At 55.1% G+C, this 13220-nt stretch overlaps 1 protein-coding gene across 7 annotated transcripts; it reads right to left on the bottom strand.

Moving 5' to 3' along the window:
• Positions 1-273: 273 nt before the first annotated feature.
• Positions 274-11820, bottom strand: ACKR3 (atypical chemokine receptor 3). Of its 7 annotated transcripts, XM_006935708.3 has the most exons (3): positions 11665-11808; positions 11328-11409; positions 274-2161 (listed from the first exon to the last, which is right to left on the bottom strand). In XM_006935708.3, the coding sequence occupies exon 3, from the start codon at positions 2133-2135 to the stop codon at positions 1047-1049; it is 1089 nt and encodes a 362-aa protein (XP_006935770.1). In that variant the 5' UTR covers positions 2136-2161; positions 11328-11409; positions 11665-11808; the 3' UTR covers positions 274-1046. The 7 variants fall into 7 exon arrangements, with proteins under 7 accessions (XP_006935770.1, XP_003991324.1, XP_044890603.1 ...); XM_003991275.4 differs by lacking the exon at positions 11328-11409 and having other exon boundaries at positions 11665-11820; XM_045034668.1 differs by lacking the exons at positions 11328-11409; positions 11665-11808 and adding an exon at positions 10972-11321.
• Between the last annotated feature and the right edge of the window lie 1400 nt (positions 11821-13220).

The raw sequence follows: 13220 nt of genomic DNA, 5'->3' as shown, positions 1-13220 counted from the left end.
CCGGCACGCACGTGGCCTCAAAGGCTACACTGACCCAGCATCTCCTTTCCCGCAAATATACCACATGACGTTTAAAAAAAAAAAAAAAAGCACGAAATGTTTTTCCTTTTCTATCACCGCCTCCAAGCTGACCCCTTGGGTTTTGCTTTATGGTAGCGTTCTTGTTTTAAACACTTCAGGCCAACGTAACATGCAGCACAGATGTGTCGTTATTACCTCACACGCACGCCACCTAAATGTCACACATGCTTTTAAAACTGAGACTCAAATGCCTTTTTAGGAAAAAAAAAAAAACTTTATTAAAAAAAAATAACTTACAAACGGAGAGAACTTTCTGGAATAAGACCGCTCGCTTTCTGCACAGCGTCGCAGCCCGGGGCAGCTGTGCTTTGTTTCGCCTTTTTCACGTACTTTTACAACACCCATAAGATCACAGGCTGCATGACAGAGTCGTTTTGTCGTTCCATACCCCAAAGCACCACACAGACATAAAACTATCGTAAATAAAGCCTTTCCGCCAAGACTGGCGTATATTTATATACTTATATATTTATAGATATATCCTTTCAAACCAGCTAACAATTAATGTCATCCTTAGTCAACACGGAAGTCAAACTAGTCTTCAAACTACCACGCTCTGAATACAAGTCAGCGTTGTGCCTCCCGTACGATATTTAAAATATATTTAAACTTTCAAATACGTTTATCAGGTACACCGATAGTGAGAAAATAAAGTCTTAAGATTTAAATACAAATCGCCATAGAAAACCTTCGGGGAGCACGGAAATCCTATTTTACACAAGTGCAGGCAAGCCCATCCCCGCGGCAGGCTTGGGCCAACAGGTCGGTCACACCTGCGTGAGGAGACACCGCCAGGACGCACGGCCGCGTGGCAGCCGCCACGGCGGCCCGTGGCACGCGCTCCCCTCTTCCCGCCACTCGGGTACCTGGGCCCGAAGCCCCCTGGCGGCGCGCTCGGGAAACGACGCATCCCGGTGCCGCATGGAAAACGGGCACCTTCAGTCCCCGGGACCCCGCAGGGCGCGTCACTTGGTGTTCTGCTCCAAGGCCGAGTACTCCGTCTCAGACACTCTGGAGGCGTCGATGAGTTTGGTGAGGCCCGTTTTGGCCGAGTACTTAAAGATGAAGGCCTTCATCAGCTCGTACCTGTAGTTACGGTTGATGAAACTGTAGAGCACGGGGTTGACGCAGCAGTGCACCAGGGACAGGCACTGTGTGACGTGCAGGGCCGTGAACAGGAAGTTCTCCAGCTGGCAGGTGAAGGGGAGGTAGTGGAGGATGGAGAAGATGTCCAGGAGCACCACCACGTGGTAGGGGAGCCAGCACACGAGGAAGACCACCACGTAGGAGAAGATGATCTTCCGGCTGGTCTGCTTCTCCTGGTCACCGGACGCCGAGATGGCTCGGGCCAGCAGGCAGTAGAAGACGGCGATGACGCACGAGGGGACGGCGAAGCCCAGCACGACGGAGACCAGCTCCATGCTGATGAGCCACTCCTTGACGCTGTGCTCGGGGTAGAAGGAGCGGCAGTAGGTCTCGTTGTTGGACGCCGACGTGACGGTCTTCAGGTAGTAGGTGTCGGGCAGGGACACGCAGAAGGCCAGCAGCCACACCAGGACGCAGACGGTGCGGCGAACCGCCTTCTTCCTGCGGCTCGACGTGCCGGCGAAGTGGGTGAGGGACAGGTAGCGGTCCACGCTCATGCACGTCAGGAAGAAGATGCTGCCGAACAGGTTGATGGAGAAGATGAGGTGCGTGATCTTGCACGTGAGCTCCCCCATGGGCCACTGGTTGTGCTGCACGAGGCTGACCACCCAGACGGGGATGGTGACCACCACCCACAGGTCGGCGATGGCCAGGTTGAGGATGTAGCAGTGCGTGTCGTAGCCGGTGGTCTTGGCCTGGATGGTGACCCAGACCACCACGGAGTTGGCGATCATGCCGATCACGAAGATGAAGATGTGAACGAAGGCCAGCGTGTACAGCAGAAGGCTTTTGTTGGGCATGTGGGGGCACAGCACCGTGTCCACGACGATGCAGTCGCTGCCGTTGCACGGCCAGCTGACGTCGGAGAAGTTCCCCGGTTCCGAGTAGTCGAAGAGGTGCAGATCCATGGTGCTGAGGGCAGGAAGCAAACGGCCTGCACAAAAACCACACAAAGAGAGATGGAACGGAAAAGGCTTCGTTAGGGAGCGCCGGAGCGCCAGCCCATGTGCTTTTCCGGCGCTCTGTAAGCTCGGCTCTCCCGCTCGGGCTCGGTGGCGTCTTCCCAAAGAAAGGACAAAAGCAAGCCGCCGTGACGGAGCTCTGCACCACCGCAAAAAAAAAAAAAAAAAAAAAAAAAAAAAAAAAACCTACCCGGAATCTTAAGCCCACGTGATGCTAAAGACAGCAAGAGTGGCCGCTGTCTCTATCTTTTCACGGCTGTGTTCTCAAGACGTCAGCAGCCCGGCCGTGCCCATGGGGTGAAATCAACACGGCCCAGGGGCCAGCGAAGCGTCTGACAGCCCAGGCGACGCCGACGGCTCGCTCATTCTCCGCGGAGGACAGCGGAGCCGTTTTCCCCACGTCCCAAAGAATGGCAGTCGATCAGTTCCTGGCAAAGCTGCATGACCAGGGTCCTGTGCTGGGGTCTTAATGAGAGCGCTGCAGATTCCCTCCCCAGCGTGCATCAGAGGTGTGACTGACTCGGTGTTTCTGACCTTCCTGCAGCACGCGTGTGTGTCGGCCCGGGTCTCAGGCCGCCTTCGCCCCGCGGTCCTGACGACCATTCGGCACGCAACGTCCTGCAGCTCGGGTGCCTGGGTGCACCCCAAACCCGCACCCCCCCACCGTCCCCGGCTGGGCCGCGCGCTTTTCAACTAAGGGCAACCAACCGGCTGTGTTCCCTTCTTTTATTTATCCAACTGCTTCGGGAGTGGCTTGTGCCAAGACCCGGAGCACAAAAGTCACCACCTGCCACGCTTCTGGAGGGGCAGACACCTGTCTCCACCGTCTTCCCTGCTGACCTGGGGATCATCACCATTTGCACATCCATAGAGGAATCCCGCTCCCAGGTACCACGGTGCCTAGACGTGACTTCTCCTGAAATGCACCCACCGTGACAGCTGTCAGGGGCTGTCTTCTACGGGTGACCCCCCCTCCGCCCTGCAAACCTGAGGGTGCTGAGATCCCGCCAGGACCCAGCCCCGGGACGGCAGCCCCACTGTGTGACCGTGGGAACAGGGCGATCTGCTGAGAGTTACCTCACAGAGGAAGGTGTTTGTGCTTCCTTCCCGCATGTCACAGGTAATGACCCACCCCGAGTCGAGCCTCTGTGCCAAGTTCATTTACAGTGGACTCCAGGTCACCTAGGTGATCTCCCTAGAGGATGCACAGGTCAGTACTCAGGTGGTTGCGCTCACGGTATGAGGACACACAGCCGGGAAAGCACCCATCCCGAGACCAGACCTTCCTGGGTTGGAATCCTGACGCTCCCCTCATGGGCGGTTAACTTGAGACTAGTTAACCTGTCTTCCACTGCATTGTCAGGGCACCAGAGCCATCGCGGAGTCACCCGGGCACCAAAGGGCCCAGTGCAGAGTCTAGCACATAGGGGACATGCTCTGCAAAAGTCCACCGCTGCCCCCTCCCAACCCTTTAGCAAAGGTCACAGCCTCCCTTAATTCTTGGTCCACGTTTGAAACTAACTCTTGCCGCCTAAGTAATTGCCCGTCCCTGCCTGGAAGGGAAGGCAAGGGTGCACAGAGATGGGCGGGGTGATGGGTTTACCTTCCGGATAAATGAACAGAGTCCCTGACAATGAGACATCCCACTGCCTCCCAGGACTACTTCCTCAGCCTCGAACCCACAGCAGGTGGATCTCAGTTAGTGGGGATCACCAGCAGATTCCTGGGCACTTCTCCTCTGCGGGTTGAAAGTGCCCCTTGGTCCCTCTCCTGGTGACCTAAGCAGGCCCCCGTGTCCCTGCTGCTAAGGGGAGAAGGCTGGGCCCCCGTGAAGTGCCCGCAGCCAGGAAGCCTGGTGGTCCTCGGGGCACCCCACCAGGAGGGTCCCCGTGCCCTGCGACCACCAACTCGTGCAGCACCAGACCCACAGCAGAGGACGGCATCCCGGGAGACTCAGCACGACCAAGTTTCAGACAAAGAAACTCCTCGCGTGACCAGACTCTGGACCACCTTGTCTTAAGAGGCAGCTCGAGGACCCCCACAGGACACGGGGCAGCAGAAGAGACAGGGGTCCCTGACCCACTGGGTTGGCCTTAGAGTAGACAGCCAGCCCCAGACCGTGCCTTGAGGCCACTATTGCCACGTCCCCCTGGCCACTAACCTGCCCGGGACTGATCCTCCCCACCCCGACCCCTGAAGCCCCCGATTCCAGAACAGAACAAAGCAAGGATTTCAGCTTTGCTTCCTTCCTGGTTCCAAGGCGGTGACCCCTTCTCCCTCTATTTCCCTAAAATGAAACACATCTGCAGCATGGCCTAGTTTATAAGGTGCTTTTGCCTCATAACCTCATCTGACCCCAGAGTCCCTGCAGAGCAGAGGACCCCTGCTGGAGGGCAGAGGAGGGCGGGAGCCGGGTGGGGCTCCCTCCTCCACCCTCACCGCTACAGCCCTGCAGGGCCTCAGCAGACATGCCCCGGAGCCGCAGATCTGGACTGTCGGCTGGGGCCAGAAAGGAAGGAATGCGCCCCAGCCTTTGTCACTGTGACTGGGTCCAAGCCCCCCCACCTCTCTGCTCACCACAAGGAGACAGTGGGCTCCCGTGCCGTCCAGTGGACAGGCGCTGGGCGCTATTCGGCATGCACAGCCATACCACACAGGGCGGGAGCGTATAAGAAGCCACCTGCCTCTCAAGCCCTGCTCTTTTGGACCCTCTGGGGCTCCTGCCAACCGTCGCTGTTCCCAGAACTTGAGCTGTGGCCAGAGAGGGTGCGGGCCCCATCCCGGGTTTTTCCGCCTCTGCCCTCTGAGCAATGAAAACCTGTTGTAGCGATCACGGGTCCTCCTAGGCCCTCATGGGGTACACCACCCAATCCACGTGTCCTCTCCCTGTGTCTGGGGGGACACAGTAGGGCTCTTCCAGCAAGGGTTGATGGGCTGAAGGGCACAACAGAGGCTTCGAGGCCCCTGGCTAGAGCGAGAAAGCCAGCTGGCCCGTCCATCACCGATCATCCACCACCACTCAGCCCAGGAGCTGAAGCTGGGGCCTGTGCCCTGACCACCCGCCTCCCAGGCACCCCCTCCCAGGGCAGGAGGCCCCAGCGGTCAAGAGAAACAGGGAAGCACAGCGAGGAGACGAGACCAACTGGGAATCAAGCCTTCCACGAATCTAAACGGGGACTAAGGAGAGTAAAAGGCCTCACCACAGCTTAGCCTCTTGTCATGCCGGTATCTTCCATGCATTTGGCTTTGGAAACAATCAAGGGCCGTTTCCAGAAGAGAATATGATCTGACAAAGACAGTCTGCATTTTCTGTCAAATGCTGTCTGCCGCAAGGCCTGATGACAAAGCTCCCGGCAAAATCTGAGGGTGGAGAGGGCCGGGGAGGGGGGTGCTGATGAACTACAGGGGCCACTTTAATGCCCAGTGTGTCCCACACCAGCTCCTCAGCTGCCCTCCAGCAAAGCTGAAGGTCACCTCGGCCGGTACACAGACAGACAGACTGCATTCCGCATGAACCCTGGAGGATTTGCGCTCCCCGTCTAAGTATCAGGCCTCTGAGCCAGTCTCTGGTCTCTCTGTGCTGGGGGGCAGCGGAGGTCTGATGACACCCGGACCTGCAGGAGACCCCTCATCCCACCGGGACCAGTCACCTTCTGCTTTGCACAAACCATCAAGTCCTTTCCCGCCAGCGTGGGGCCAGAGCTTGGGAAAAACTCCCAGGGTCCGTCAAACCTGCACACTGCCCGCCTCCCTGCGGACCCAGAGCCCCGAGGCCGGAGGGTGAGACCCACTTCGACACCTAGGTTCACACGTTGCTCCTCTCGGAAGATTCAGGAGTCCCCAACTGCACGAGCAAGCATGTTTACTGAAGCACTATTTGTTAGCGAAAAAACTGGAGACAGCGTGGATGTCCATCAGCAGGGACTGGTTTGTCAAAGCGTCCACCTTCTGAAATATAACGTAGCTCTAAGAAAAACGAAAGGGACCCTCCTTTAGGAACATGGAAAGTTACAAGGTAGCCCAAGTGAAGGCGACGTGCCTGTGCATACGCGTCGCATAATCTCATTTGCGTCCCATAATCTCATTTACGTAAAACAGGAGCAAAAGGTGGGTGTGTCTTTATATGCAAATACACGTGCACAAAGGCCACAGAAAAAAGATCTGCGATAAGTATAAAACTCTGGGCAGAGGGGACGGAGGGGGGATTGTCGATTTGACTCTCTAAACTTCTGTACCACTTGAAATCTGACCACGAGAATTATGTACATTCAGGAATGTTCCACAGACCAGTAAAGGCTCCCTTTCCATTGTCTCCTGGACCACGGAGACCCCACTGACAACAAAAAGCCGGACTTTTCACTGTACGTCCCCTTGTCCCCAGCACTCACTGGGTCTTAACTGACCGCTCCTCTCCCCTGGGGTCACTTCCTATAGACCCTTGGGGGTCACCTGTCCCACACCTGTACTCAGGGACCATCACACTTCTGCCATTTCCCTATGGCTGTGGAGGACCCGGTGTCTGTCTGGGCCTCCCCACCGGCCTGGGGTCTGCAAAGGGCCTCATCCACCACTCCTCTTCGCTAGTGGTGGAAAGGTTCCTCTTTGTCGATTGGAGGACTTTCCTGGGAGATGAGCCTCTCCTATCTCAGGCTTATTATTCATCAACCAAGTATCCCAGACAACGAGTGAACTACAGCCAAGTGGCCCGAGGCATTCGTCTGGATCCAAATGGTCCGCCTGAGCTCACCCGGTGAGCTGGGGGGTCAAGCCAGAATTAGAAGTCCCCAGGGTTAGTAGGCAAGGGGTGGCGGTCAGGCTGCAGTAAACATGTCCTCTCCTTGGCCGAAAGTCAGTCCCTCCACGACGGAGACTGCCAAGTGTTCCGGCAACCGGCTGGCGTTCGCCAAAACTGCCTCCTGTGTGTTTGCAAATTCCCATCCCAGACCAGGAAGACTCTTCCCGACCCACCCCTTGACTGCTCCTGTCCCAACGAACGCATCCCGCTTCTCCCTCCTTGTCCACCACCCAGGCCACAGGTCTCCATTCTGCGTCACTGCGTTCACTTCTCTCCACATTGTTCCTGCCCAAGTCCCGCACCCCGACGATGTCTTCACCTTTTTCCACCACGGCCAGCACAATGCAGGGGCTCAACGCACTCACGGTCAGTAAGTCAGCGGGGTTCATCAGGCTCCGCCACGCCCAGTGATGCGACGCCATCCCTGGGAATGGGAGTCCAGAAGATTCTGAGCCCCTCATCGAACTGAGACAAACATCAACGCTGTCCAGGCCCCCACATCTTTGTGGAGCCTCCTCCGCGAGGGGCACTGCTCTGGGGCATAACAGACCAGAATCACCACGCCCCGCCCCCCAAGAACTTGCCAGTAACTGAGATGGGCAGCAAGGTGCGGGGTTTCCCCTCAAGTGGCTTATGGGGGCCTTCAAGGAGAAGGGAAGGCGTGTACCAATGAGGCACCACGAAGAGCATCACTGAATTTGGCTGAGGCCACCCTCCCCACACACGAAAGCTGGCGCAAGACTCCGTCCAGGGCAGGGGTGCAGGGAGCGAGGGGGTCAGGCTGGGGCAGTCCACCAGGAGCCACAGGGGTTTTGAGCAAGGAAGTGGCTTGGGGCAGAAAAGGCTTTGAGGGCAGGGGTGCCACAAAGCCGGGAGAAGGCGCACAGCCGGGTGCTCTGGTGGCCGGGGGCAAACAGGCGGGAGGAAGGCGCTCCCTAAAGTCCCCAGTGGTGCAGGTATGATTTCACAGGCCAGGCCAGGGCTGGGAGGCAGCAGCTCAGACCCTAAGGGGGACCCTCCGGCCCTCGGGGCTCTTTGGGAGACCTCTGCCTACGGGTGACCTTTTTTATTGGCTTTCTGCAGTTTGGGATCTGTGTCCCCCCAGGACGGAATTTCACAGAGCAAGTCCGCGACGTCCAGATCCTATCACCCTGTTCAGCCTCTCTCTCTGCTGAACCTCTGCAAACCAAGGCCAGGCCAAGGGACCAGTTGATCTCGGTCTGTGGCTCAACATCAGCTCTCTTCCCTTTCGCAACTTTTCCAGAGACTTCATCCAGTGGGAGCTGTGCTCTGGCCTCCTTGCCAAAGTCCCCCCCCACCCCACCTTCCCGCCCAGCCGGCACGCAGTTCGCTAAGGAGAATCCGCACTACCTCTAAAAACGTGAGGCAACGGCCCAGCGCTGAGGTTTGGGTTCTGTTTGCCCCTTGGTTTTGGTGTTTTTACCGATGCTGCATTACATCCAACGGGGCAGTCCGGGAAAGCTCCGGCCCTGGCAGGCTCCCTGCGGCCATCTGCGAGGGCTGACAACAGATTGGGGACTGGTGGGTCCCCCAGTGCCAGGCGAACAAAAATAATGCTGTCTTGACTGCCCATTCAGTCTCAGACGGATACTTACTTTATACAAGTAAGGGACTGCTCTGCGTCAGCAGGAAACTCAAAGGTCATAAAGAGAGAGTCAAGGAGAAAGAAAGCTTCCTACCCTGATTCAGATCTAGGCCACCTACCCCTGGGGGGCGGGGGGGTCCTCACCATGCTTCCTGTTAACACACGGGGTGGGGTATCTTCATCCACCTTTAAGCATTTGGGGGAGAAAATGAACCCCCACATCCAGAAAGCCCATCTGGTCTATTGTGCTCAGCTGCCCACAGGGAAACAGGGCTGTGCCCAGAAGGGCAGATCCAGAGAGCCCCACGTCACAAAGGCTGCCGTCTGGGCTGGCCGGGTGTAACCAGAGCCTTAGTTCCCACCCAGCTCAGGACCTGGACGAGGCAGTGGGAGGTCAGCCAGGCTCTCGGCCAGACACAATAGGGTTCCCAGGAGAAGGCGACTCAGTCTTAAGGCTCTGCTAATAAAACTCGGGGAAGATCCCCACAAAGGTATCCGTTACAGCAAGAAAATTGGAAGACGCGGCCGACACGGTCCCCCACGCTGCCCACTGCCCTTTGATCTGTCCCTGGCCAACAGCTGTCCAAAGTCACCACTGAGATACTCAAGTCCCTCTACCCCTCAAGAAACCCATCAAGTGTTCGAAATCAGACAATCCCCTCTTTTGTTCCTTTCCTATTCTTTTCTCTCTCTCTCTCTCTCTCTCTTTATCTCCGCTTGCTTGTTTTTACTTTAATAGAAAATGTGTGTCCCAGGGCTCTGATTTTCCAGACGTGAGAAACACTGGACGTGACCCAGCCTCTGGGTTTCTTTCTACGCTCTACCCACGTGCAGGAAACTCAGCGAGAAGGCGTTCTGACACCATTCTTGTTGCTAAAAGGAAAACTAAGTTCAAACGCTGTGCTTTCCAGTTCCAAATTCCATTTGTGCCCTGCAAAACCACTGAGAGAAAGCTAAAGTCCTCAAGTCCTGATGAAGGTTTTTTTTCCTCAGCTCGGTTTTACTCTCAGGGTTTCTAGAGTGTCCGTCCGCCAGCCTCAGGTCCGAGTAACCTCAGCCAGCTCCCACATGCCTCCCCGAAAACAGAAACCCCTCTGCCCCGATGATCACACAAAAAGCCACTGTTCGTGATGAAGTAGGTTTTTTTGTTTGGGTTTTTTTTTTTTTTTTTTTTTTTTTTTCCAATCCAGAAAGCCTATACTTTGCCTGTTCTGGGTCTGATTAGAAACCATAATACCTTCTCAACTCTCCCAGGACTCGCTGTTAATAAGGGAAAAACTCACCTCCAAAGTCCTGACTCAGTTAAGCACCGGCATGCTGCCTTGGCTACACTTTCTGGAACTTTTTTAAAACTATGACTGCAATGCATGCCCCTCTAAAAAACCGGACAGGCAGCAAAACACAGGCGTTTCTCAATTTTCTTTTGCCCTTCCACCCCACCCCCACCCCCCAGCCCCAGGAGGCTGTGTGGCATCCAGCTCCGCACATTCAAGTGTGCATGGCCAGAGACCCGGAGAAAAAGAGCAAATTGTTTCCAAGCTAGAGCGCCTATGTGCAACTTCGCTTTAGAGAAAGGCTTTGCATCTGGGGAAGCTCGCTCCTGACGAAAGGACAGGCAGTTTATCCATTTAAAAATCTATAGAAAGTTAAGCACAGACCCCAGCAGCCTGCCCTCTCTTTTCTAGGCAAGCCTATTTGATCTCCACATTTTCCTGGAATAAATAAAAGGACACAAAGGCAGCATCTGCGTTCAAAAAGAAAAGAAAAAGTTACCACATTGAGACTTTGCAGAATGAAGTTTCAGAGGATGTCAGCTCACCGAATCCCTTCAAAGAGCCATAAACCATGTCAGGGGGGCCCTCTGCCACTCCTGGAAAACCTAGTGATCCTGTTGTGAGCAAGTGAATGGGGGGGGGGGGGGTAGAGAAAGAAGAAAAGAAAAAAGAAAAGAAAAGAAAAGAAAAGAAAAGAAAAGAGAAAAGAAAAGAAAAGAAAAGAAAAGAAAAGAAAAGAAAAAGGAAAGGAAAAGAGAAAAGGAAAGGAAAGGAAAGGAAAGGAAGCAAAAGAAGGGAAAAGAAAGGAAAGGAAGAAGAGAAGAGGAAAGAAAAAAGAGGAGGAGAGAAGAAAAAGGAAAGGAGGGGGAGGGAGACAGCCAGTCTGACTTTTACAACTTCTCATTCTCTCTGGAAGTTACAAGTCTTGGCTAACCACCCACCCCTTGACCTCACTCCAAAGTTCTGCCTGCCAGTCACCCCTTGAATCTTTATGCAAGCTAACAATATAGAACAGCACTCATGTTTTACCTGAAGGGTACATTTAAACGACAAAACCCTAGACTTTTGTGTGTGTCTTTATTGTTCTCTAGTTGAAGCTGGACTTACCTTCCGAGAGCACGATACCTACTCAGATTAGATCAGCAAGGATGCAATCAAGAAGACACCAGAAGCCCGGGCTGCATTTAACATTCACCCTCCCAGCTTCCCCGCTTACAGGATCTGGTAATCCCCCAAAGCACCCAACTCGAGCACATTCTGGAATCCCACAGTTCAGTGCTTCACTTGAGGATGCCTCTTGATAAAGTGTACGTCTTTCTGGAACTACGGATTTCCTGCCAATTCTATTTCCCGACTGGTATCCCGGCACGAGAGAGGTTAAGCGATGGTGCCAGGCTGTTCCCTATGCCAACTCGGAGCCAGCCGAGCGGACGGTCTGCATTCTTGCTAAGCTCTCCACTTACCCGAGCTTCAACACCCACAGCAGCAAATCAACACCAGATTCCTAAAGCCAACACACCCACGGAGCGCGCCGTCCACCAGTGCCTGAGGGAAAACGGCCCTTTTTACTTTCTGCAGCCCAAAGGTGAAGCCCCACGTTAGCACCGCGCGTTGCAAAAAAAGCAGCCCGTGCAGCATGCAGCCCGTGCTTTCGGAGACCAGACCTGCACGCCCCCGGCAACCGTCACAGCGATGCAAAGAGAGTCCTCGGTAAAAAGACCGCTCGGCTGAAGAGCAGAAACCCTGCCCGCCTTGCTTCCCTTCCTCTCCCGGCAGGGCTGCCGAGAGCAGCTGCCTTACCTCCCCGCTGGGCTCCGGCTCACGGCTCCCTGCGCTCACCGCCTCCGGGGCCGAGCAGTTTGCAGGACTGAGCTCGCCGGCTGCGGACCTGCGTTATATACACTGCAGGAAGGCGCCTCTAGGTGGCAGCTTTGTAACCCGCATCTCCCTCCCTCCCGGCGCGCGCGCCGCCCCCTCCTGACACACACACGTGCAGGGACACACACACGCACGCCGACACGCACACACACGCGCATGCACGCAGGCACGCGCGCACACCCTTCTCGTAACCCGCCCCGCCCATCTCGGGCGCAGCTCTCCCACCCCCTCCGGCGCACTCCTGGGAAACGCCAGCCGTCCTTGACTTGCGAAGTCTAGGGAGGCCACGAGGTCCGGACCCCACGGGGAAACATATGTCAGCAGAAGGAAAACTGCAAAGACACCCCAGCGCTTTGCAAAATCGTCAAATATTTATCTGGTCTCAGGTATATCTTTAATAATCCCATTACCACCAAGAGTTCCTCTGAATGCCTCTTGGCCCTAGGGAAGACTTTGTTCCCAAGACAAATTGCTCTGACCTTCTGAACTTCGGTGTTGATTTATTTGGCCTGGGTTTTCTTTGTTAATTCCTCCAAAACAGAAGTAACAGTTTGGGTATGAGCAATTAATCAGCACCATTTTCTGTGCCCCGGGAGTGGGGGAAAGGGCTTTTGAAATAGATTTTAAGAATTTATTCGGATAGTTCTGTCTGTGAAGGATTTTAGATCCAGAGTCCTTGAAACTCTAAGCAAAATGGTGTTCCCGAGTGCCTACCCAGTGCCAGGCACACATTAGGGGTATAATAAATGTCTTCGGATAAGGTCTTTTTCTGAAGTGAGTTTAGCAAGTGCTTTATTATGATTACTGAAATCCGCATTCTCATCAAAAAGCCTAGAGCTTAAGTTATGCCCATGGGGAATTCAACCTAAAAACCAACCATTAAACAAGGACGTAAGCTTTCACTTTTAAAACCCATGCTCACTGAGCTTTTTTTCCCCCTAATGTGCAACAGCGTGTGACTTGGTTTGCTTTCTGCTTCTTGTGGGGTTCCCTAAGGGCACGTATGCGTGGAGGCACCCGCGTGTTCCCCCTTTCTCCCCAGCTAAAACTTTCTGCCATTTTTTTTATACTTCTCCCTAAAAATAACAGCAGACAGCCCAACGCTGCACCTGGAGAATCGGAAAGGTCAAACTCTCCCGTGGCGACAAGGCCCTGGTGTGGAGAAAGCCCTTAACAAAAGAAATCCTCTTTTCAGATAAAAGCTTGCCATTTTCCTCCAAACGCGAGGGCCAAGCGCACACCTGCCCCCCGCCGCCGCCCCCGCCTCCCCCCACCAGCGTCCCCACCCCCGCCCCGGGATCACGGAGGGCGTCTGCCCGCCCCTTCCCGCCCGTCCCCCGGCTGGGTCCCCCTGTCGCCTGGGGACCCAAACTCCACCTCCAGGCGCCTGGGGACAAAGCTGCGGTAAAGGCAACTGCGGGCAGCTCTGTGTGCGCACGCCCAGGATCGAGGGCAGACTGCAAGAATACTTTTCCTAA

Source organism: Felis catus, chromosome C1, assembly GCF_018350175.1.
Source record: "Felis catus isolate Fca126 chromosome C1, F.catus_Fca126_mat1.0, whole genome shotgun sequence".
NCBI lineage: Eukaryota > Metazoa > Chordata > Mammalia > Carnivora > Felidae > Felis > Felis catus.
Note: the sequence above shows the minus strand (reverse complement) of the source record. Positions and strands in the feature narration are given on the sequence as shown.

What these genes read in the sequence shown, in the direction of transcription:
- ACKR3 (XM_011285618.3), bottom strand. Translation starts at nt 5,495, where the DNA reads ATGCAGACTGTCTTTGTCAGATCATATTCTCTTCTGGAAACGGCCCTT. An exon ending in TGACAAGAGGCTAAGCTGTG is followed by an intron (nt 2,162 to 5,389) that starts GTGAGGCCTTTT and finishes GTTTTTGTGCAG; the next exon opens with GCCGTTTGCTTCCTGCCCTC.